Source organism: Acanthisitta chloris, unplaced genomic scaffold (genome assembly GCF_000695815.1).
Source record: "Acanthisitta chloris isolate BGI_N310 unplaced genomic scaffold, ASM69581v1 scaffold16818, whole genome shotgun sequence".
Lineage (NCBI taxonomy): Eukaryota > Metazoa > Chordata > Aves > Passeriformes > Acanthisittidae > Acanthisitta > Acanthisitta chloris.
Window position 1 is genome coordinate 20,801 of NW_008686692.1, and position 25,080 is coordinate 45,880.

General features: G+C 43.6%; 1 protein-coding gene across 1 annotated transcript in view; it reads right to left on the reverse strand.

Moving 5' to 3' along the window:
- LGR4 (leucine-rich repeat containing G protein-coupled receptor 4) overlaps positions 1–11,858 on the reverse strand; it is a gene marked incomplete at both ends in the record, with an annotated part of 32,654 nt that extends 20,796 nt beyond the window's left edge. The window contains one exon of the mRNA XM_009080283.1: positions 11,787–11,858. Within this exon, the coding sequence (XP_009078531.1) occupies positions 11,787–11,858 (72 nt within the window). The remainder of the gene's footprint in view (positions 1–11,786) is intronic.
- Between the last annotated feature and the right edge of the window lie 13,222 nt (positions 11,859–25,080).

Sequence of the window (25,080 nt, forward strand, 5' to 3'; positions counted from 1 at the left end):
ACAGTTATTTAAACATGGCACATTTTTACAACAAGGATGCATCACTCAGCCTCATGGATATTCTTCTGCAAACGTGCTAGAAAAAAGACACCCTAGAATGATGAAGAATTTTTTTATGGTACTAGGTGTGAGAAGGGCATTTGCCATCTGTTTACATATCCTCCAGCTTTCAGCACTGCTCTGCTCTGGGACCCACAGAGTTGTAATCTGTACAGCAATTTTCTTCAGGTACTATGAAGTACAAACAGAATCATAGAATCAACTGGATTGGAAAAGACCTCCAAGGTCATCAAGTCCAACCCTACTGACAAGACACCTGCTGATAGGAGCAAGACATAATCTGGGCAATATTTCATCTCTTTGGTCAGCTATTTGGAGGAACTCTTCAGGAAAGAAAACTGTTTTGGGGAGGGAGAAAAGGAACAGGATTCTCAGCCATTCTCACTCTCTCTCAAGATGTGGTGGTTTCAAACTTGCACAGCTAGACACAAACACAAAGTAAATTGTGCAAACCACTGTGATATTAAAAGTAATAAATACAGGAAATGCTGCAGAACAAAGCAGGAAAGCAGAAACAGCAGCCAAAACAGCTGCTTCCAAACAGCTCATTCCTCCTTCCCCCACTCCTTTTTGCTTTCCTTCAACCTTTTTACCTCTCCCCTGACCAGACCCTGTGTGGTCCAGGACAGCCTTTGCTGAGCTGCTAAGGGTTGTACATTATGAAGGGTAAAGACAATAATGCAGAACACCTGGTAATCCATAACTGCCAGAAGATGCTATAATTTCAGCCAAAGTATTTGCTCTCAGACATGGTTTCACATCCAAACTAAGCCAAAGCAGTGTTGGAAAAGGCTGTGCAATGAAATCATCCATGGAAATCCTATGTACAATCCAATCAGTATTGACAATTAAAACCCAATGCTTTAACAAAGGTTACAGAGCATCAAAACCCACCTCTGCTCTTACAGGGCAGAGACACTAAGGGGAAAATATTATTCCCAAGAAGTAAATGAAGGAAATAACAAGAGCAACATCTAAAGTATCAACTTGCCAGGACAGAGCAGCGTTATTACATTTTTATCTCAGTCTCTACCTACATAAAAGACATCACCCAAAGCACTTAATGCCTACACAAATCTGCCTGCAACTGTATTAATCACTTAATAAAATGCTGCCTGATAGAGAGGATGCTACTTATGTTTATCAAATTCATTTCTCAAAGGGAAATGGTTTTATTTATAAAGCAAAGGAGAAGAGGACAACGTCTCATGAACAGGAAGGTGCCAGCAGCAGATGTTAGTCTTAAAAAACTGTTACTATTGCTTGTTGAGGTAGGTTTTGGTATTTAGTCCTGGTATTTTCACACACACCCTAACTGCCATAGCTGTGGCTCTGACATCATTACAGACATGCTTAAAACCTCCCATATCATAGGATCAACCAGGTTGGAAGAGACCTCCAAGATCATCCAGTCCAGCCCTACCATGGTCACTAGCCCATGGCACTAAGTGCCACATCCAGTCTCAGCTTGAAACCCTCCAGGGATGGTGAATCCCCCACCTCCCTGGGCAGCACATTCCAATGCCTGAGCACTCTCTCTGTCAAAAATCTCTTCCTAATATCCAACCTAACCCTCCCCTGGCAGAGCTTGAGTCTGTGCCCTCTTGTCCTGCTGCTGGTTGCCTGGGAGAAGAGACCAACCCCCACCTGACTCCAACCTCCTGTCAGGGAGTTGCAGAGGGTGATGAGGTCTCCCCTGAGCCTCCTCTTCTCCAGGCTGAACACCCCCAGCTCCCTCAGCCTCTCCTCATGGCACTGGTGCTCCAGTCCCTTCCCCAGCCTCGTTGCTCTGCTCTGGACCTGCTCCAGCCCCTCAATGTCCCTCCTGAGCTGAGGGCCCAGAGCTGAGCACAGGATTCAAGGTGTGGCCTCACCAGCACCGAGTGCAGGGGCAGAATCACCTCCTGGTCCTGCTGACCACACTGTTCCTGCTCCAGCCCAGGATGCCATTGGCCTTCTTGGCCCCCTGAGCACACTGCTGGCTCATGTGCAGCTTCCTGACTGCTGAGGAAAGTTTGTCTGTGTGGCTTGTGTATAACCAAACAGCTCTGAAACCAGGAGAAAAATAAAAAGAATCTATATATGCTTATTCTTGAAATCTCCTGTCTGTATGACCTCAGAATTTCAGAGCTGGGACATGATTTTTCAAACACTTTGAATTTGCAGCATTAATGAAAGATTCCAGGTGGCAAGTGAACATTCCCCTGAAATTCATTTTGTTGTCAGTAGCTGTTGAAATCAACTTTATTGACTTTATCTGGGGGGACATGAAGGGAGGTTTGCAATTATTTCATGGCTTTCTTTTTACCAAGTTCCCAAGCAGCTCATGGCAAACAGAAAACAAGTATTGATGAAACCTGCTGGGTCTCCACAGCTGAGACACAGTGACCTGTGAAACACGTTTGTTTCAGCACATGTTAAAAACAGCAAAATAAGATTTAACTGAGGCTGTAACAGCACATTATTTTGCACATAAACACGAGCAGCACACAATCCAAGGAGTGGCAGCCCTGGTGAATGTGTGTCAGGCTCTGGCTGCAGCTCAGCCAAGGTTCCCCATGCCTGGTGGGTGTGAGACTTGTCAGGCATCTGCTGGAACTGCTCCCCCTCCCCAAGAGGCTGCGGATTATTAGTTCAGCTTTAAAAAAGCTGAACAAAACCCAGTTGAATAGCCTTCCCCAACCTCACTGAGTGTCACTAACAACAACTTAAAGAGCACTGGAAACAAAATACAGCTGAGCTTGAGCAAGGCTTGAGTGACTCCAAATAGCAAAACTTGGCCTAGCTCAAGGCAACTCCTGTTTATTCAGCCTTTTTTTTGCAACCAACAGAGAAAAAAAACCAAACCAAAACCCCCTTGCAATCCATTACATTTCTGTTTCTCCTCATCTGGCAGCACTCCAGGAAACAGGATACGACTCGCCAAGTGTGCAAAGGCTTTGCTAATGAGTTTGCCAAATATACATTTATCATTCCCGTCCTAGCCTTGGGGAGCTGCTCCTGAAGGGGTTCCAACTGCAGCTCTCCAGCAGGCAAAGCCCAACTTACCACACTCTGCTCACAACACGCTTCCCTCTGCAGCAGCTGGGAGGGTGGACAGAGAGCTCTGCATTGAGACATCACTGAAATCATCCAGTCAGGTTTTCCTGCAAATTTTTCTGCAACTTTAGACTAACTCATAGACAGAACCAACTGCAGCATAGCAGGATGAGTAGAACATACAGAGGACAAAACATTCTCCTAGCCTGTCACATGGAGGTGAGCAATACCCTCTAATTATTATTTTAAGTAACACAGTAAATGATCTCCAGATGTAGAGAACACCTTGTTATTACAGGCATCGGGATATAATCTGGCTGAGGACTAACCTTCCATGGTATCTCATTCCCAGAGTACACAGCAAGCTTAGCTTCTTGCACTGAAACTCTGTTGAAAGCATCTAAAATTGCTTTCCCTCTTTGGGGAAATTAAAACTTCTGCAATTGTGAGTCTGGCAACCAGGCTGCATGGGAACCATGCCAAGGTAATCACTGGTGTCACTCCAAAAATCAGGGAGGATGTCCCAGGGACACATTTTTGTCTGTAACAATTAAAACCATCACTCTCATTATGACAGGAAGCAATACAAACTTCTTGGAAACTTCTCTGCTTGTCTGGCATCCCAAATAGTAGTGAACCTCAGGATACTTGAGCAAAGAATGTCACCTCCTCATGTCTTCCTGAAGGCCTTGTGCTCACACACAAAGTGGTTTTGCTGTGGGTTTTAGGATTGTTTTTTTCTCTCTTGATGGTGTACTGGGATCCTCCTAACCTTATCTGTTTTGTCTCTGATCACAATACATCGGCTGCTTTTTCCATGGACCAACTGTAAGTTTACTCCCTCCCTGAAAATTCAAGTAGTGATACAGCCTGCAATCCTGACATGTCATAACACATCACCTGATTTATTATTTTTATTGCCACACTGGCTGCTTTCTGGTAAGAGCCAGAACTCCTAATTCAAGGTCTAGTCAAGTCTGAACCTTCCACATGGCTTACAGACCATCCATCACGGCCTCTCTGCCCACCCAACATCTCCTTTTAGCTCTCCAACTTTTACCCACCTATTCTCATCCCACTGGAAAACATTCCACTCCTTCCTCACTTGCATTTTTGCAATCTCTTTACTCTTTTTGCTATCTTACATCAAACTATTCTGTCATCCTTACACGCCTGACCCTAACATCCACTTTTTCAGGGTTCTCCTTGCTTCCCATGCAGACTTGAGCCTTCAGATTCTCCTACAATAGAGGTAAGCTTTGAAAGCACTTCACACACACTTGCTGAGCATCATGGATTCAGTGCCCAAACCTAAGACCTTCAGTTTCCACCCATTCCAGAACAGCAGTCACTTTGAAACAAAATTCTGGTTTTCTTACCCGATGATGCACATTGCTGTACTACAATTTCTTCATCAAGGTTGGAAGCTCTGCAGGAGAGGTACAGCCACTTGGAGGAAGATGCAGGGTTAGCTGCATCCCCTGTGCAGGGAGGGATGCTCTCCCTGGCAGGCTGCAGGAGGGGAGGGTGGTAAATGGAAGCTGTGTCCTCAGACTAAACTTGGCCTCGCTTATCTGTGATGAGCAAACAAAACTTTGGGAGTTCTGTCAGCTGGAGCCTCCTGCACTGCTGGGCAGCCAATCAATAACCTAGAGATCACTCCCAGTTCTTCCACACTGATTTAACAAAGCTAAATGGATACTTTATTCTGCTGCTGCTAATGGAAAATGCATTTGCCTCCTTTTCCTGCAGTTGTTTCAGTATTATACAAGCTCAACTGCTGTTTATAAAATCGTGAGTATGTACACATCAGGACTGAAAAAAGATGACTGGAACTACAACCAGCACTGAAACTGCACCAAATCCATTCAGCACTTCTTGTCCTGAGCCTTCCCTTTCCAGCATTTACAGCTTTCTCGAAGTCATACTGAACTTCATGGTCAGTGCTAGTTTGTAAAACACATTCCTGATGTGACTCTTCTTGTGCCCCAAACCTGGAACTGGCTACCTGCTTGCTCACACATCTTTTGTCCCACACTCCAATTTCTGAAACCCAGAGGAGGAGAACTGCATGACACGAGCACCATTTGGGGAGCTCTACCTGGGGAGACCCAGCCTGAGAGCTTCTCAGCCTACTGCTCAGCCTCCAGAACTTTCTTATCTGCTTTATACCTTCAGACAGCCCCAACCTGGCAGCTCAGGCAGGATAATAAATTCAGACTGGTAGGACTGGTCTTGAAGTGCAGCAGCACAAAGTTCAGCCTCCAGGCCATGTAGCTCAGCCAGCTCCTGTCTGTGTGCGCATGTGGAAATGCTGCTGAGCACCGAAACCCGAAAAAAAGGCAGAAGGAAAAAGTTTTGTGGCCCTCTAAAAGTACTTGTAGCAGGATAACTAGTTTTGGGATCCTTATACACAACCGTGTCACCTTTGGAAATGAACATGTAGAAACAGAAACTGGAAAGTAACTAGTTTGGGGATCCTTATACACAACTGTGTCACCTTTGGAAACGAACATGTAGAAACAGAAACTGGAAAGAAACTTCCTTTTCTTCTAAAAACAATGGAATTTACTCAACCTACTAGTATTTGTCCCCACAAACAGGAAAAATATGCAACTGTTAAGCAGAACAAGCACCTTCTAAGCTGCAGAAATATTCTTGTACCAGCATGATGGGGATCCTTATACACAACTGTGTCACCTTTGGAAACGAACATGTAGAAACAGAAACTGGAAAGAAACTTCCTTTTCTTCTAAAAACAATGGAATTTACTCAACCTACTAGTATTTGTCCCCACAAACAGGAAAAATATGCAACTGTTAAGCAGAACAAGCACCTTCTAAGCTGCAGAAATATTCTTGTACCAGCATGATTGAAACTCATCCAGAATCAAACTGATTTAGGACTCGCAGAGATAAGAAAACGCTAATTAAACACAAGTTGGCCAACATGTTTTTAAACATCGTTTAGCGTCGAGCGCAGACCAAGTAGGTGATGTTTAAAAATATCTTAGCTGACTGTGGTTAATTCTACTTGGGAGTCTTTGCCTAAAGGTTTGTCTTGACTAGAATTTGAAGGTGCAAGTTACCACATGCCGATGCACTTTCTAAAGCTGCAGTGCACACAAGGCAACAACTGGTCAAGTTGAAGCTTAGGCTCTTGCCTTGCTAGCACACATGAAACCTACACCTTGCATTTTCTTCCTTAGAACTTCTTGGAATTCATGCTGGAGCAACTGAGGAAATTACCTCCTCCAGCTGTTCAAATATCCGGAGCTGGCAGATGGGGAAGGGCACTCATCAGCCTCCAGCCCAACGTCAGACGGCTATTTTTGAAAGAGCAAACAGAGGATATCTGCACTAGCTGCCTTCAGAACAAAGCAGCTGGAAACAGCTCTCAGCCCTTTCCTCAGACTGCTGATGGACAGAGTGGGGTGGGAATGTCTCCAGTCGTGCCAGCCTGTTTCACAAGAGGGTGTTTAACCACGGGCTCAGTTACCACATGTCAGCTACCACGAGGCATCAGGACAGCTTTTCTCACCAACATTCATCCTTACCTTTACTACTCAAACAAGTCCTTCATCTCCAGCCTCCCACTACAAACCCTGGGACTACTCATGTTTACGAAAGGACTTGCACCATCTCATCATCATTCACACACTGCCTTGAAAACACTGCTTTAAAAGACCATGGAAGGGCAGAAAACATCCTCCCAGCTGAGGGAAGACATGGCATCCCAAACCAGCAGCTCAGCCTTGGCCTAACTCCAGGACGTGTTTTGTTCGTAAAACCCAGGTAATAAAAGAGACAGATACTTCCCCTCCCTCCCCAGGGATAAGACAACTTGGTGCTGATGCAGAAATGAGGAGGAAGGGAACAATCTAAATGACATGCTGAAGCAGACACTACAAAAACAAGCAGCTGTGCCATTTCAGCCAGGTGGTCATCCTCAGCTGCAGTCCAGAGGGAAAATAACTCTAGACACTTCCCTTGCAGATACTTCCTGATGACAACCTTATGGCAAAAACCACCTCATTTTCACTGCTAGTATACATTTTAATTAATCCTTATGTTCCTAAAATACACTTTGTCAATTAAAAGCCATGATCAGAGACTCTGGCCAGGAGCAGGGAGTGAGGGGATGCTGAGATATTTAAGCAAGACCTCTTAAGTGTTGTAATCAGCATGGATATAATTAGTAAAGCAAATGCTCAGTTGCACTCTTTCTTGTCTTGAAAAATTACAGTTGCATGTGTGCGGTCTCTTGCTCGCTGTGTATGCATCTCTCAAAAAGCACATTAGCATTTCAGAAAAGGAAAGGCTTTTATTGATCTAAATCCTCCTTTTATTACTTTATTTCCATAACCATTTTCAACCAGCCATTAAATAAAATCCCTAATACTAATTTTGCTTTTGCTTGATAAAAAAGCAGTATCTGAAGACAGTGTCAGAGATGAGAGACGGTTTTCATACCATGGAAGAACAAAACACAGAAACACAGCAGCCCTCAACAACAGATCTAGGCATTGGTACACAGCTGGAAGGCAATGGAGCACTCCTGTCTCTTGGTGCTTTCAGGAGGGATTATCTGCAGTATTACTAGGCATGATATGGTCTTCAAAACCACAAGAGTGGGAGAGTGGACAGCATCCTCCCTAAGCCCTGCCCCAAGGCTGACAGGTTGGGAAGTGACCAGTACTCCCTTTCAGACAACCACATCATAGAATTTAGGGGTTGGAATGGACCTCACAGATCATCCAGCCCCAACCCTGCAGATATTCACAAATACAGAGAACAGAAATCAGATATTTAAATCCTTCAGACTACTTTAGGTATCTCTTAGTAAGCACTGTCACCTTTGAAAAGTGCATCAAAACATAACACAGCCTGGATCTTCTAGTCAAAAATTCACACTGGCAAATGGTTTCTGCTTTCTAAAAAACACTGAGTTATCTAAGTGTATTTCCCTCTTCTAGCTCTCTATAAATATTTCAAGGTATGGTTAGAAAACCATGGTCAAGTTCTTCCAGGATTTTTAGTTTCCATATCATGTTCAGGGCTGCAGCTTATTTACATTAGCATTTTCTGGAAAATATACATCATTAACTGCTGAGGCAAAACCCTCGGTGGTCTGCTCCTCACCGACTCCGACCGTAGCTGCTTCAGTAATTCACAAATTACTTCCAGATGGGTATCAGTTACACAGACAGGGAGAATTTTTACAACCTTTATAAATAGTGCTGGGATCCTGCAGACACATGATAAGTGTGCTATGCAGTGCCATGCGTGACGAGGCTGCGGGTGAGGGTACACAACCCGTTCTGCCCACGGTCAAGCTGCAATGCTCAGCTAGGACAGCACTGCCTCACAGTTAGAACACCTCAGATTACACCTGCAAACGTGATGCTTTGCTGGGGAGCCAGTGCCCTGTGCAGTGCCATGGCAGGAATCAGCACCCATCAGTGTCCTGGAGGGTGCTGCCCAGTGCAGTGCCATGGCAGGTGTCAGCACCCATCAGTGTCCTGGAGGGTGTGCAGGTGTCTCAGATAACCCACACCTCTAAAAACAGCTCGGGATGCATCCCCAAGGAACCCGGTTCACCACCCCTGAGGGCACAGAAGGCACCTTTGAATCCATGAGGCAGCTCCTCCTCTGCTCCTCTCACTAATGTTCACCTTAGGATTGGGAAAACAATCCTCCAAGGTCTCTCCAGACCACCAAAGAACTCACTGTGCTGAGGAAATGACAATCCCCATTTTCGTGGTTCCTGCTGCATTTTTCCATCCCAGTCTCTTCAGACATGCAACTCAGTTGCCTACAGAACACATCTAATTGCTCTCCATTTACGTCCAATTACATCCTGTGCCATATTTTGCAATATTAATTATCTAACTCTGCCAGGGGCTAAGTGGCCAGAACTTTTGACAACGGCAGGGCTGAAGTATGGCATGAAGTTCAAATGCTCTGGGGCTGTGTCCCGGACTGAGCCCTCCTCAAATCCACACTGGAGTGTGCACTTACTGCATCCCCATTAGTCTGTGGGATTGTCATTTGCTTTAGGCATGTAATTACTCGGAGAACTTGATAGAAAAGTCACTTCTAACACAGATTTCAACACAGCTTTGCTTTAGCTCTTTATTTTTATTTGCTGTGGAGACTGACACCCAGGTTTGTGTGCTGAAAAAGCAATTTTGCTAGTGCCTGGCAGTCAGAATTTGGATCTGTTCAAGGATAAAGAAAAGCCAGGAAGGAAGTCTGAAAATCATCTTAGAGTAGAGAGGAAAAACTGCAGTTGCAGAGTGAGAAGTAGCACATTTGGGTGTTTCTGTTCACAACCAGCAAAAATAAAGACTGGAAGATTTTTGTACCCTGTCCCATAGGGAACAAGGAAGGGGCAGAATGAAGCAAAAACATGTACTGTCTGGTGCTGGTCATTTCTGCCAAGCAGGGAGGATGTTTTTGTTTGAATCTCCTTTGTGACATTCCCTCTAAGAAGAACGAGAAGTGAAACAAGGGAACCTGGACTTGATTTGTGTTTCTGGTTTGTTTTTCCCAGAAGGTGCTTTAACGTATCAAGTAAGCATGCTAAGAATGATTTAAAGCTTCTGGGTGTTCATACATAATTCTGAGCTTGATGCTAGCCTAGTTTTTTCAAACTGAAAACCTGGAATTTAGGGGCACACTGAGGTACACGTAGCAAAAGGCTCTTAGGCAATCCACAACAGATGATGGCTGAAGGCTCTGCCTTTCCTCTTTACCTCCTGACACACCCCAGGGTTTATGGAACTTACACACTATGCACACCCACCAGTTAGGTTTTATTGCTTAATTACTTCTTGGGGGAAAAAAAAAAAAGAAGTCTCCCACAGTCATCTGAAGTTGGGAAAACAGAATTTTTAACGTGTGGTGTCAAATGCGACTATGAAGAATCGTAGGAAAAAAATCTACTCTGGCAAAACATACAGCAGCACAGAGGATAAAGCATCCAGGGAATGTTGGCTAGTACATATTCTGAGCCAACCAAGCCTTCCTAGGCTGCTGCTTGTATTTTTTTCTCTCCCCCATTACCTACTCGTGACATAGAGCCTTTCTTATGTTCTGTCAGTTACAACTGCACCACCCGAAAACCTCTTGTCCTTCATGAAGCATTCTTGACTATATTGCAAATTTAAAAATACCTAAAATCAGAGGGAATAAACCAGAACCTGTTAAGCATGAAATAAGATATCACATGCAATTCATCTCACATAAATAAGCTCAGCTGTGCTTCACAATTGTACTGACTTGGGTCAACACTAAAGAACCAGGGAAAATTGAGTTATTTAAGTGTATTAGGAATGTGCTGCCCAGGGAGGTGGTGCATTCACCATCCCTGGAGGTTTTCAAGCTGAGACTGGATGTGGCACTTAGTGCCATGGTCTGGTGACCATGGTAGGGTTGGACTTGGTGATCCTGGAGGTCTTTTCCAACCAGGTTGATTCTATGATTCTGTCTCTTACTAATTTCTCCATATCTTAGTTCCAGTGAGGTGTGGTGGTTGTATCAGTTATAGTAGATAACCAGTCAAAGTGTTCATGGCTTTATCTGCAGTTTTGCTATACAGTTAATTTATCCTTTTGCCCTCTACAAATGGTTTTCACTCCTCGCTCGTTTCCTTATTCATAAAGTCAGAAGAACAAACACTTCTAACCTCCTAAGGGTTTGTCTCTGGGGAAGTGACCTGTTCTTCCCTAAGGTGCCTCTACTGAAAAACCTCTCAACATGGCATTCACAGTCCTAGTCTTGCCAAAGTCACAAATAAAGACAGCCTTACTTTGTATTTTAAATGCTCTTTAATATGAGAAATGCTACTTTGTCACTGAAAATGCAGGAGAAGCAAAGCAAACTGCAGTGATTTTGTCTTACCTACTGTTCAGTGCTGTAAGTTCTCAAAGCTCACTGGCAAAGGCTGAACCTTTACCCTTACCCTCTCTTCACAGATAAGGAAAGTAAGGCACACAGAAGTCACTTGTCATATAATTGCACTTATTAAAGTAGTAACTGAATGTCAAAGCTGCCTCCCTGTTTATTGACCCTGAGACACAACCTAATTCAGGGCCATGGTGTGAAAGAAATCTGCAAAGATTTCTCAGTTAGGACTATGTTCAGCCAAACAGTGAGCACACAAGCTTCAGTGCAGCTAGAAGATTCAAAAGTCCAAGTATCAGCTAAGTAAAACCTAAAAATTACAGCTAAGAAGAGAGTGTGGCAAAAGGGAAAGTGGAGAAAAAAATCCTGCCAGTGAAATGAAGAACAAGAAGGTCTGTGCCACAGAACTGGAACTCCAGGTGTAGGTGGGGATGGGCACTGCATCTGCAGCCCACGAGGACAATGGGAGCCAACTGTTCAGCAAATGAAACATCTACTTTATGGGACTTGTGCAACAGCTATCCTGTAGCTCCTTCAGAAACAATGGTAATTACACACCTCTGGTGTTATCTTTGGATAACACTGTAATTAGTATGTGTCATCACTCCAGCCACGATTAAAATAATTACCGTAAAAAGTCCCTTGTAAGTGGAATTACTGTTCCGGTTTCCAAACATGCACAGGATTATATTTTTAAAAGTATAATTGCTCTCTCTGTTCACAGCTCAACACAGCCACATGATGTTGGAGCAAAACCTTTGACATGTATGAAACACTTACAGCTCTTCCAAGTAGGGGAAGTTCTTGAAGGCATCTTCTGGTAGCCTTGTGATGTTATTCATGCTGATATCTCTGCAGAAGAAGAAATAAAGATTTATCAGTCACTAGTAAGGGATTTTTATACTCTACAAAAAGGATGAGAAAAAGAAAGCCTAATCAGATGGTGTGGTAACAAAATATATTCCAGCATCACACAGTAGCATCTCTCTCTAGACATTTGCATGCTAAATTTTCAAATCACTGTAATTTAAGAATCCAATTGCGGCAAAGACCTCTAAAATGGGAAGTTGATAAAATAAGGTTTTCCAACATCTCTAAACAAAATTAATTACTGTGAAACTGCAGGGAAGGCAGGCATGGGAGAGGCTTCACAGTCCTGTCAGCCCCAGTGCTCAGCTTTACCAACTCACACTTGCACACAACTTCAGCTCAGATGATTAAGACTGCTCTAAAACCACAGCATATGAAAAAATAAAACCAATAAATTTTGACCACCCAGCATGCAAATTTTCATCCCAGTGTCTTTAGAAAAAAAAAAAAAAAGAAAAGAAAAGAATACATGCATTAGGACTTAATAAATAGCTCCTGGCAACTATGGCTTCTGGAACAACTGACAAGAATAGCAGAAACATGTCCTAGCTCTACCACAGGCTTTTTTTTTTTTCTCTTTTCTTCTATGAAACCTATAAAAGTCCTCAAGGTAATAGTTTTGAGCAGATCTCATCCTCAGCCCGTGAGCAGAGAGGAGCAGGCAGCAAGTGCATACATGATAGGTATGCAGCACTGCTCAGCTCTTTGCTCTACAAAGGAGCAGTAAGTGGCAAATTCGGTGCCATCACCTCAGTTCACACCTACACAACCAGCACAGATAATCCACTCCTAAAGCAAGTTATTACTCAATGTGAATAAAAGCAGCATGAAAACAATTCGGTTTGATAATTAACCTAATACCTGCCTAACAATTCATGACATAACCCAAGTTCTTGCTTTCCACTTGGTTACTGCTGGGGCTTTTTTTTTTTAGTATGTAGCTTAATGAGCAATTCAGTAAAACTTGTTAGTGCAGCCCTCCCTGCTTGCTGTCTTCTACACGTTTTCTAGCATCTGTGTGCCATGTCCCTACCTAATGCAGGTGAAAAGGAAACAGACCTCAGAGCAACTTTTCAGGTTCTGACTCAGGCCCCAAAGGGACCAGGAGCACACAAAGGGGCTGGTGCTGCTCCTGAGGAAATTGTGTCTCAGGACATTTGCACCTTCTTTCATGCTGTGACAAACCAAAAGCCATGTCCAGGAGTACCATGTAACCTACCAAAAATTTCACTGCATCCGTAACTGAACCACTTTTTGCAGAGTGCCCACACTGTCCCTCCAGTTGCCAAACTATATTGTCTAAAATAACTCATTAAAACAAAAAGTGTTTTCATTTACACTGACAGCAGAATTCACTATGTAAAGCACTCCATAGTTACTGGGGGAAAAGCACTTCTTTCTCCACAGCAGTTGACAATGTCAACTGGTATCAGTGAATTTATGTTGACATTAACAGCAGCACAGACCCTCAGCCACCACCCATGTGAACACTGTGGTCCCACATGAAATCTAGAGGCAACTGTTCCTTTAAACTAAATGTTTATTAAATACAAGTCCAAAACTTCATTTCTCATCTCCCAGTGTAAACCCAGAGAGTTATTCCTTAGCAGCTGTTAAGAGTACACTAATGTAACTCAAGAGCAAGGAGAACAAAAGAAGGCTCAGCACATACAAAACAAACCCAACTGTGAGAGAAGCCCAAGAAAATCCACTGTGCCACGACAGATTCCTTCAGCAAACTGCAGAAGGAGCTGAACTGGAGATGGTTTGCTCCTGAACTTTCCAGCCCATGTGCTTTGAGGAGCTGTGTGTCCCACGCCACGCTGCAGTGTCTGGGGGACAGCAGCACCAGACACATGAGCTGTCTGCTCCATGGGACACTGCAGCTCCTATTCTCCTACCCCCACATACGTTTTTCAAAGTGTCATGAATACACACGTCTCACACACCCAGGCTGGTCCTATCCTTTCCAGGATCAGGGAAGCACTTATGAACAGGGCAGCAGAGTAAGAAGGGAGTGGAGACCCTATCCAAGTCCTAAAAAACCAGTAACCTGGGCAAGAAAATTACAGTTCTCTCAAAACGGTGTCCAGGTGATCAAAGACCCCATTATCGTACACACCATATGAGATGGGGGTAGTAAAAAAAATAAGCCCTCAACACATATCATCACCAGCACTTCATGAATGCCTGTACAACAATTTGGCAAAGACCTGGGCTGCAAACACATGTGTTGCACTACATGGTAGCTCTTCAGGAGGTAAGGAAAGCACACCGACCTGAAAGCAACACTCTTGAAATTTCCAGAGCTATAAACACCCAGTTTCAAAGTGTTCCATGCAATCCTAACCAAAGGCAGTGGAAACCATGCAGACACACACATGGCTGATGGCCAAATTCCACGTAATCCTGGCTGTCCCTGGGATCTGGAATTAGCAAAGAATGGTTTTTGCCTGTAAGATCCACATGTCAGCCTCTACAGCTTGAATAAGGGAAGTAGATTCTTTGGATGTAAGCATGAAACAGATTTCCTTAATACTGAAGATCTGAGAAACACCATCAATATCCTTGAACTCTACTGAAATTTATTTTCAGTGGAGCTGAACTTATAACAAAACAGGCACAAATATGCACTGTGATGGTCCTCATTATCCTCAGGGACTGCTCACTATGATATCTACTCTCTAGAAAAATTTCCTTAAGTTAATTTGGGAAGATACTTTTAATAACCATAAAGCAGCCTGACCCCTGCTAGATTTATCCTAAACATCTTTTTTCCTGACTGCCAGAAGGTGGTTCTGGCTAGAAAGAACCAAACCAAGATCTGCTGCTTAAAAAATCAAATCTGAACATCCCCCTGTGCTTCCCTGCAGTTCATTAAGAGCTAACTACTTTTTTTTTGGCTTTTTGATTCTGTGAAGTTTAGAAGGGAAGGGGGAGAGGGAAGAAGAGAGAGAAAAAGAGAGAGGAGTGTTGGTTGAAGGAAAGATGATCATGTTTCAACAAGGCACCTTTAAAATCCTATAAAATACTCCCTCTGAGCAAGCTTAACCTGTTTGCTGATAGATAATGGCATGTAATACTGTAGGCTCCATTCAGTCTTTTCCAAGGTCTGGGCTCTCTGCCATCGAGTTATTTAATTATAACACTTAGAAAATTATTTAGGCAGAGCTATCTATATTTGAATAAAGCCCTTCTACCTACTTGTACATAATCATTAGGTAAAAGGTCTTAATCTTATATAAAATTCCCCAGGTAGTAACCATGATCCAGCTCCAGTAGTACTAGGCAGAGCTGAAGCTGTTAAAGCATTTTAGAAACAATGTTAAATAAGTCAGGATACTGCAAATGCACATCAACGTGAAGCTGGAAAACACTCAGCAACAATCAGGACCCCTTGCCATTGGGACCATGGATAATGACCTGATTATATTGGATAAGAAGCTCCCCATGAGCTGCAGTGTGAGCTCAGCCAAGGGAATCCTGGGCTGCATCCCAAGGAGTGTGGGCAGCAGGGCAAGGGAGGGGATTCTGCCCCTCTGCTCTGCTCTGACCCACCTGGAATACTGCACACAGTTCTGATGTCCTCAGCATAAGGAGGACATGGAACTGTTGGAGCAAGTCCAGAGGAGGCCACAAAGTTGCTCAGAGCACTGGAGCATCTCCCTGTGAGGACAGGCTGAGGGAGTTGGGGCTGTTCAGCCTGGAGAAGAGAAGGTTGTGTGGAGACCTCAGAGCAACTTTTCAATATCTGAAGGGGCTACAAGGAGCCAGAGAGGGACTCTGTGTTAGGAACTGCAGGGACAGGACAAGGGGTAATGAGTTCAAACTGAAGGAGGGAAAGTCTAGGTTAGATATTAGAACAAAGCTCTTCCCTGTGAGGGTGGTGAGACACTGAAACAGTTGCCCAGGGACGTGGTGGCTGCCCCGACCCTAGTCTTGAAGAGACACACTGCATGCTGAACTCCTTGCAAGAACATGCTCACATAATGAAAACCAATATAATTTTCATCCAAATCACACCCCTCAGTCCCAGGGGGGAGCAGGAGCTGAATTACATCCCTGATTTCCATCTACTTTCACATTTAGCCAACTCCTTCAGGATGAAGGGACCACTGAACAGATGGAGTGAATGAGTCTGCATTAATACTGTCCCATGTCTTAATTGTATTCAGTATAGAATGAAAGCCTAGAGAGCCTAGAGGATGAGAAGGAAATTCCAATTAAATTCAGTCAGTTAAAAAGAAAGAAATTTGGTAGTGGTGTTTTGTTTTATTGTAGCTTCCTGACGACAAGAAGCAAATGATTCTTTTACAGAAACACCACCTCACCCTGACTGCTTTGAACAGCAACTCCTGCACTGTGATCCACTGAGTGCAGCAAACCCCAAGGATATACATTACATGAAGACATACCAATCCCAGCAGTGAGAAATCATCAACAGGAAGCAAACAAACAGCAGGCAAGGATGATGTTTACAGAGGAGCTCACACTTGAAAAGTGTTCCAGTTCAAAATAAAGTTTAAATACCATGCTGAGAAATTAATTTCTTACCTTTTATGAACTACCTACATCTATTACTGCAAGATTTACCTCACTATTCTACCATACTATTAGCTCTAACAGTTATTAGCTAACATTTCTATGACAATAGGACCCTAATGTCCCAATTTTAGATTAGTATTGTATTTAAAATTTACATTCCCTCAGTTTCTGACAAGGTCTCCACAACCACCAATGCCCATCTCCCAGTGGGAAGGGCCCACTGGGTGTGCCAACAGCCACAACTCTGCAGGATTACCCATGGCTTATCTCCCACCCTTCCTGCCATGTCCCAACACATTTTTCACCTCCTGATCTCCATCTACTGCTCCTTTTAACATGGGCAAAGCTGTTGATGGTAAAATAGGATTTAAAATAACGATGTGAAACCAATTTTTGCATTCATGTAGCTCTTTCCCCTTGTGATTCAGTCTCTCCCCAACAACCTTAAGTATGCTCCTACTGCCTCTGCCATGACCACAGCCAACTCCAAAGCCTGTTCTGCACTCACAGCCTTCTGCAGCACAAAAAGCCTATCAGACATGCCACTTTTTCATTTGTGAGCATATTTCCTTTTCCATTTCTTCCAGGAAACACTCTGACAAGAAAGGAAATAGCCAAATACTTCAAGCCTCAGTCAATATCTGCTGTGACTGGCTGAGTAAGACACAGGTTGCATTCACACCCAGCAAACAACACTTGCCTTTTCCAAGTACTCCTGCTATCTTGGTAATGAGCACAAGGTCTTATCATCTGCTGTTTGTATTGCAAGGAGAAGCTGAGGGCCCTAGTTCAACATGTCAGCGGGACTGGCACTGTACAAACACACACAGACACTCCTCACCTACAAGAGTTGGCTGCTTAACTGGACAAAACAAACAGCACGGGAGGGACAACAAGCACGCAGAGGTGAGATGAACTGCCCAAAAATCACCAGCAGAGCCTGCAGCCCCTCCAGCTGCTCCCATGTGTACACCCACCCTGTCCTCCCCAACACAAATGCATTGCTGTTTTTTACAGGACAGGATTGTTCTGACAGTTCCCTGTTTGCTAGATGTGTAGGTTCTCTCCATTTAGCTGGAGCAGAAAGAAATGCTATGCAGTTTATATGCTGCATTTCTATCCACTTTTCTGTGGCTCTAACTAGCTGCAAAGCCTGTGACAACTCATTGGGGGATGAAGCACTCAACCTGTTTTTTTCATGAAAACAATCAAACCGACCTTGGCTATGAAAGGGGATTTGGATATTCAGAAGTCTTAGGAAACAGAGGTACACACAGAGCCCTTGTTCAGTATCAATGAAAGAAAAAAGAAACCAAACAAAACCAAAAACAAAACCGAACAAAAACAAAACAAAACCAAACAAACAAACAAAACCCCACACAAACAAAAAAATCCCCAAACACACAAATCCTGTTGATTCCAGTACGCTTTTAGAATTCTGCAGAACGACCTACAACATTGTCACTGACAGCCACAGAGAAGCTGCAAAATCCCAGGCAGGTCTGTTCCTGCAAGGAGTCACATCCCCCTCTCTTTCCCCCACCACATCTCTAGATGATTTCTCCTGCCTCCTCCTTCCCATGTCACACCAACCTGTTGTTTTGGGGTGGGTTTTTTTCCCTTCCAACGTGATGTCCTAGCTTTCTTTCAGACACAGTAACTAGCTCTAATGTACCCTATTCATGTGCCAATCAAGCCATCATCGAGATCTTAGAGAGAACAATACTCTGTGCAAAGCCTGTTTGGAATCCGTGTCTGAGTCACTGCAGGCCCAGCCATTAAGCAATCACACATACGGTTAATGGACTATGTTGACACATGGTGGGGAATTAACCTAGAAAAAAAAAATTCCACTGCACTATTATGAAAGCGATCCTGGCCCGGAATAGGAATATAGTGCAAATTAACATGCTCTTGGGTTCATTTCGAAAGAGCCACACTTTGGTGCACATTATGGCTGATTGTAAACTGGAGGAGGAAAAAAAATATCTTTTAGTGCGGGAGTATCTCGCTTGCCTAGAGATTATTTAGAGCAGAGAGTAAAACTGGGCATTCTTCACGGTTTCGTAATTATTTACTCTGTGAAGTGCAGCAATGCCAAGGAATAGAGTACAAAAAAAAAAATCAAACTGTGAGCATAACACACTAGTCAAGGAGTCTGAGGGAAAACCTGTGCTGAGACACTCCTGTACCTGTGAGTGTCCACCACAAAATGCAAAGAACCAACCTGGGCAGGACTACAAAGAGGTCCATGGTAGAGAAGCTTCCAGCATGGTTATATCACAGCCACCCTTGGACCTGAAATCATCTAAAATAATTGCATGGAGACCTCAGAGCAACTTTTCACCCTCTGAAGGGGCTACAAGGAGCCAGAGAGGGACTCTGTGTTAGGAACTGCAGGGACACGACAAGGGGCAATGGGTTCAAACTGAAGGAGGGAAAGTCTAGGTTGGATGTGAGAAAAAAGTTTTTTCCTGTGAGGGTGGTGAGACACTGTCCCAGGTTGCCCAGGGAGGCTGTGGCTGTCCCAGCCCTGGTGGTGTTCAATCCAGGCTGGATGAGCCTTGAGCAACCTGATCCAGTGAGGAGGTGTCCCTGCCCAGGGCAGGGGTTGGGACTAGATGATCTGTAACGTCCATTCCAGCCCCTAAATTCTGTGATTCTATGTATTTCTACAAAGTAAGACCATCTTGGCTCCATACACTGGTGGTGGCAAGACTCAAGATTATTTGTAAAAGCCTGCAAAGGAAAGTAGAAACATTTTTAATCCATAGGTCTCCACACAGAGAGGAAAAAAAAAAAAAAAAGAGTGCAGCAACAGGTTCAGGTTAAGGTTTCAACCAACAATGCTCTGCAGGTGCATTTCTGGGCTTTGGCCTTTTTTTTTTTTTTTTTTTTAAATCAGATGGGGTTAGCTTTGTTGTACACATCATGACCTCAGAGAGAGCCATATCACACAACTGTGGAGCAGAAGACTCCAGGGGCAGTGGGAAAGAGGAGAAGAACTGAAGAAGACAGTGAGAACTTCACACAAAGAGAAAATACACCATGTAGCTCTGCCTGCAATGAAATCAATACCAGATGCCCTAAAGGAGTTTTAGAGAAAGGGATTTGTCATGTCTTAAGTAAATAAAGGTTAACACTATGTCTGCAGCTAAGTTAAAATACAGCAGCACTGCCAGGTGTACCAACTGTGCTTCTCATCCTGGAGTCATATTGAACCATCAACTGCCAAGGTCAACTATGTCTTTTTTAAACCACTCGAACTTTGATTTTTCTTTAATGAGTTGTCAGTTCCAGGTTTGACACATATCTGAGTCTTAATCTAAAGCACATATTGCTAAACCGACACTTCACACACGACCCAGCCAAGGTTTCTGTTCATTACTATTGAGGAAGTTCTCAAGCATTTTTACCTTATCGAAAACCTCTGACCAACCATTGCTGAAACACTCGGAACATCACCCAAGTATGTCATCCAACGAGTTTAATGAGCTCTGGGTACCCCAGCCCTGCTCCAGGCTCCAGAACCACCACCACCTACACGGCACGTTTCGTTCCGCTCAGCAGCTTCAAGGGCAATTCCATAAAACTTAAACCACCTCCCCAGGAGCCACACTCACCCTTTGGACTCCGAGGACACCACAGCTCTCTCCACCTAGCAACAGGGTATTAACTACAACAAACCTTTCACACCAAAACCTTCTCTTTACAGCTCTGGACACAGACCCCGTGAGGGTCAGTGCTGTGCCCCAGCACAGACTCTTTGGGTGGGTTTGGACAGGTTGTTTCCCCTTCCCAAACCTCTGGTTCAAAAGAGAAGATTTTTTTCTGCATGTCTGTGAGGCAGGAGGAGGTTAAAGCCACCCATGTTTCTGAGCTATCCAGACAGAGCCCAGCACTTAAATCTGTTTACTGATGGAAAAACAGTGCTCTCATTGCACGAATACATTCATCTACAAACCTTCTGGTGCAGCTTCACTCTCAGTTTTTGCTCTGCTGCAAAAAAGGGAACATAAACAGCTACAAATCCAACGTCATTAAAATGCCAACTTTAGTCACTCTAAGTGCTTTGAATTTTATTCATTTTCTGCTGGTTTATTTTGGTCCTTGAGTCTGTCCCACCCAATGTTTAGAAAGCAACCACAGCCTCAAAAGCCTGGGCAAGACCTACATTTTTAGCAGGCTAAGAGCAAAAAAGCAAAACAAAATTGGTGCATGACACAGTCACTGATAGGACAAAGCCAGATAACAAAATGTAGATGTCTCAATCAGTCCAAACCTATATACAACAGCTTCAGCGTTTCAGAATTTTGTTTCCATGATATATAACATGCAGCTCGGATGTAACTAAAAATTATTTCTGGCAAAGAGCACTATAATTAACTATACACTGTGGGAAAACTAAAAGCACATAGTAGAGCTTCCTAGTGCCAAAATAGACTCCATGGCAGCACCTGGAATGGCCTTTTTAGAACCAAACATGCTTTTACCTAGCAATTTTCAGTGCCTCTTAAATTAGCTGATGAACTGTCAGCAGTTTTGATAACATGTAAAACTTCAGTTTCGGAGATTCTTGCTCATCAATTATCAGAGTATTTTAACATAGGAGTGATTTGCACTTGATTTGTACAGGATTAAAGCCTGCCTGAAGTTTCCCACGTGGCAGTGTTCACGTGTGCTGACACACTACCCTTGTGTTCCTCTCGGGAAACTGTACCTTCAACAAACAGCAAAGTGAGGGTTGCTGCCTACTGACAAGGAGTGCAAGAACCCAAACAGCTGCAGTAGCTTTTTATGAGCTTCCTGACCTTTATTCTGGTTTCAGACATTTCTCTTTTTTTGACTGGAGATGGATGTCCAAGTCCCTTACATACATAAAGACATGAGTTGAGCATCCACCTTAGCTTCCAGTGAATCTTCGACATGAATTGAACTGAAAAGCTGCCTAAACCATCTGCCAGGACACTTTGAAAGAGCTACAGGTTCAGCTTCTACTTCAACTGTATAGGACTGAACAAGGGACATCAAGGACATATTCAAAACCAATTTTACTTCCTCTCGTATAATGAGCGCCAGGAATTATCTTGTTATTACCTGACTTATCACAGAGCTAATTTCACTTCAGGAAGCAAAATGCTTGTTTGCTTTCTGCCTTGTGAAAAAACCCACAACTCTCCTTGATGACTTCCCAATGTAGGCTGGCCAGACAGTGGAATCTGTCAGGAGCAGTCCCAACTTCAGGTAATGCAGCAAAGAAAAAAAAATCTGAAAGCAAAAAAACCAGTCTGGATGAACAGAAACCAACTGAAAGCACAAAACCTCCTCCTTATCCACCACGAGGTGAAGAAGGAATGTCCTCATAGCACTTCCACCTCCAAAGGTCTGAGGACAAAAGGCAGAGTCTCCTCTCACCTGGTGCAGAAAGCACATAAGATGAGGAACTTTTTTCCTTTTGTTTAAGACTGTTATCATGAACGATGTCTAAATGCAAAGAGGCCACCAGGAGCAGCCTACCCCAAACCCTGAGTGGCCTGCTGAGCAGCCAACATGGCAAGAAACCTCCCAGTGTCAGCCCTGAGACATGAGTTCTTGCTTCAAATTTGTCCCAAACTGGAGGATAATTCTCCAGAATTCGAGTAGTCAGTGAGTCTAGATCTTTATCAACTAAGTCTCTTCACACATTTAAACAACAACTAGAGGCTGAAACAAAGAAAATTTGGGGAGGGAATGATACATTTTTGTATTATAAAATAAAGAGCTATGGGAAAAGATTTTTATAATTTATTGGCTGAAGTGATAGAGATGTGGGAGAAGGGCTGACATTTCAGGCACAGAGACACTTTCTGAAGTCCCTAATGGCATACAGATGTGTTTTGCCACTGCAGAGCTTCTCCCTAACCTGCAGAGGTTGTCCCACCATCACACAAAGGAGCAGCACAGCCTGAGCTGACAGGCACAGGAGGGTTAATGCACACTGCACACCAATTAGGAAAATCCTGCAGCTAAAATCAACTGCAATTTCAAAGAAAAAAAAAAATAAGGGGAGAAAAAGAAATCCAAAAAACCTCCCTCTCTCACATGGCCACAGAAAAATCCAAGTTCTCTGTTAGCATGGGGAATCCAGCCCCTTACACATTCCCATTCCATGCCAGCACATTCACAGTAGTTTTCAATAAACATCTACACAAGTCACTGAAGGGGAAGAAGAAAAAAAACCAACAACCAACTCTGTTTTCTTTCATACAGTCCCACAAAAATAACTGTCATCACAGCCATGCTTGTGGCAGAAGAGCCCATATTTGCCCGCAGTGAAACCCGTCTGCAGCTGCCCTGTGGAAAAGACAGGCAATAATTGGCTTCTTTCACCTCTGTTAACCACGAACAAAAGTGTCATTCAGCTCCCAAATGGACAGAAGGCACCAATGGATGGTCAGCTCGCCGAGCCAATGGGCTGGAATAACAATAACCCTGTAGCATTTTCTTTTTCCTTTTGTTTAGTCTTTCAAAGCCCTTAATTAAGACCCTCACAAAGCACCCCTACAGGCTTCTTTCAATGAGGCATTACACGCCTGTTTTCTTGTATTTAAGGAAGAAAAGTAACAGGGATTTCTGAAACACATTAAGTCGTACACACAATTTCCATGTATTCACAACTGAAATACTGTAGCATTTTACCTTTTAAATATTATCATCGATGACAAGAAGCTCAGGCTTACTGTGCCCACTCTTTGCTGGATGTCCCTTGCTATGCCAAGGGAAATAAATATATCCAGGCAGTCCTAACAGTGGCCCAACTGCAGCAGCTCAGTCAAAGCCGTGGCAGGTCAGCAGCTCCCAGAAGGAAAGGCGTGTTGAGGAAACATCCCTGGGCATCCTGGAGCAGAGAGCTGAGAAAGGACCAGGCAAGGCAGGGAACTAATTTGTTGAGACTGCACATGACGCATGGGCATTGTGTGAAAGCAGAGCTGCTGAAGGCTGAGGGACAAACCCTGCTGGGGAAGTGGCTTCACATACAATTCAATATCTGTTTGCATTCAACAGGCATGAAGGCAATCTGTACTCCATTATTTAGGACCAAACTGATGTGATATTGGGGTTTGAGACTATGGCTGCTCAACAGAAACTTGCAAGATCAGCTCTAAGGAAACACCATTGAATCATGGAATCAACAGGGTTGGAAAAGACCTCCAAGATCATCCAGTCCAACCCTACCGTGGTCACTAGCCCATGGCACTAAGTGCCACATCCAGTCTCAGCTTGAAAACCTCCAGGGATGGTGAATCCACCACCTCCCTGGGCAGCACATTCCAATGTCTGAGCACTCTCTCTGTAAGGGTAAGGCTTTGCCTCTCATGGCTCAGCATCTAAACTCACATGGTCTTAAAAAAAAAGCAAACAAGGAAATATGGCCATAAACTAAAACAACAGGAGGAAGAACTTCTTTACCTTCAGAGTGGCAGAGCACTGAACTCCCTCCCTGGGGACATTCCAAATCCACCTGTTCCTGTGGCACCTGCTCCAGGTGACCCTGCCCTGGCACACGGGTTGGACTGGATGATCTCCAGAGATCCCTTCCAAACCTAACAGTTATGTGATTCTGTGAAACAAAACCAAGCCTAACAATCCCCAGAAAGCTATCCTGACATCAGAGGCACTTGCCAGTTTGACTGTCAGTGAGGAATCGCATCCCAAACTGGATAACTGTGCTAACCAAATTTAGTAGCTCAGCTTTGGACTTCTGGATCCTGCCCTAACATGAACAAAAACAGTAATACTTGCCATTGCTGACCCAATAATATAAATTAAAGCATTAAAAAACGAGCATATTTTCTAATTTTTAAGGATAATGTATTACAGGCACATGAAATCTTTCAGAGAAACCCTCTGCCCAAAAGAACCAACAGCCACTTCTTGTCATGATAAATAAGAAACACTTCTCACTAGCAATTTTCTCAAGTTCAGATTAACTCTGTTCTCAATATTTAAATGACTACACCTATTTAAAACTGAGCTGATTTTAATCACTAAGCCATTGAGAAAAAATACCCCCAAAACATACTGAACACAAATAGAACATTAGAAGTGTTTACATGAAAAACAAAGACCTACCACAGTTCACTCTCCAGTCCACACTCCCTGCAACAGAGAGTTTTCAAGTTTTTCAAGTTTAATCATGTAGGTAGGATCCATTTTTCACACCAAACTCGTGTGTGATGGACAAGCAAATGGCCCACAAGAAGCAGACAAGTGATCTGCCTGTATTTCCAGCATGCTCATGGCCAGAAAAAGCACTTGCATCTTTCCAGGAATGTGCATTTTGCAGATGAACTCCAAGAAAAAAATGTGGCTATCCCCACACGACAAACACGGGCATATTTTCACTTCATCACAGCTATCCCATAGGCAAGGAAACACACCTTAGCTCTTACCTAAAGGCCATGGACCAACATAAATGAAGACAACTCTAATGGCCAAAAGGTGGACAAAGCATATCCTTCCCAAATTCCATTAATAAAAAGATCTGGTCTGTCTTGTTCTCGCTGGTTTCAAAGAAGTCTGGTTTCTTCTGCCTTCAACGACTTTGGCTTTTCCTGAATCAGTAAACCAGGGCCAGTAAAACTTGCCATGCAGCTTGAAACCTGCTCCTAATTCAGAC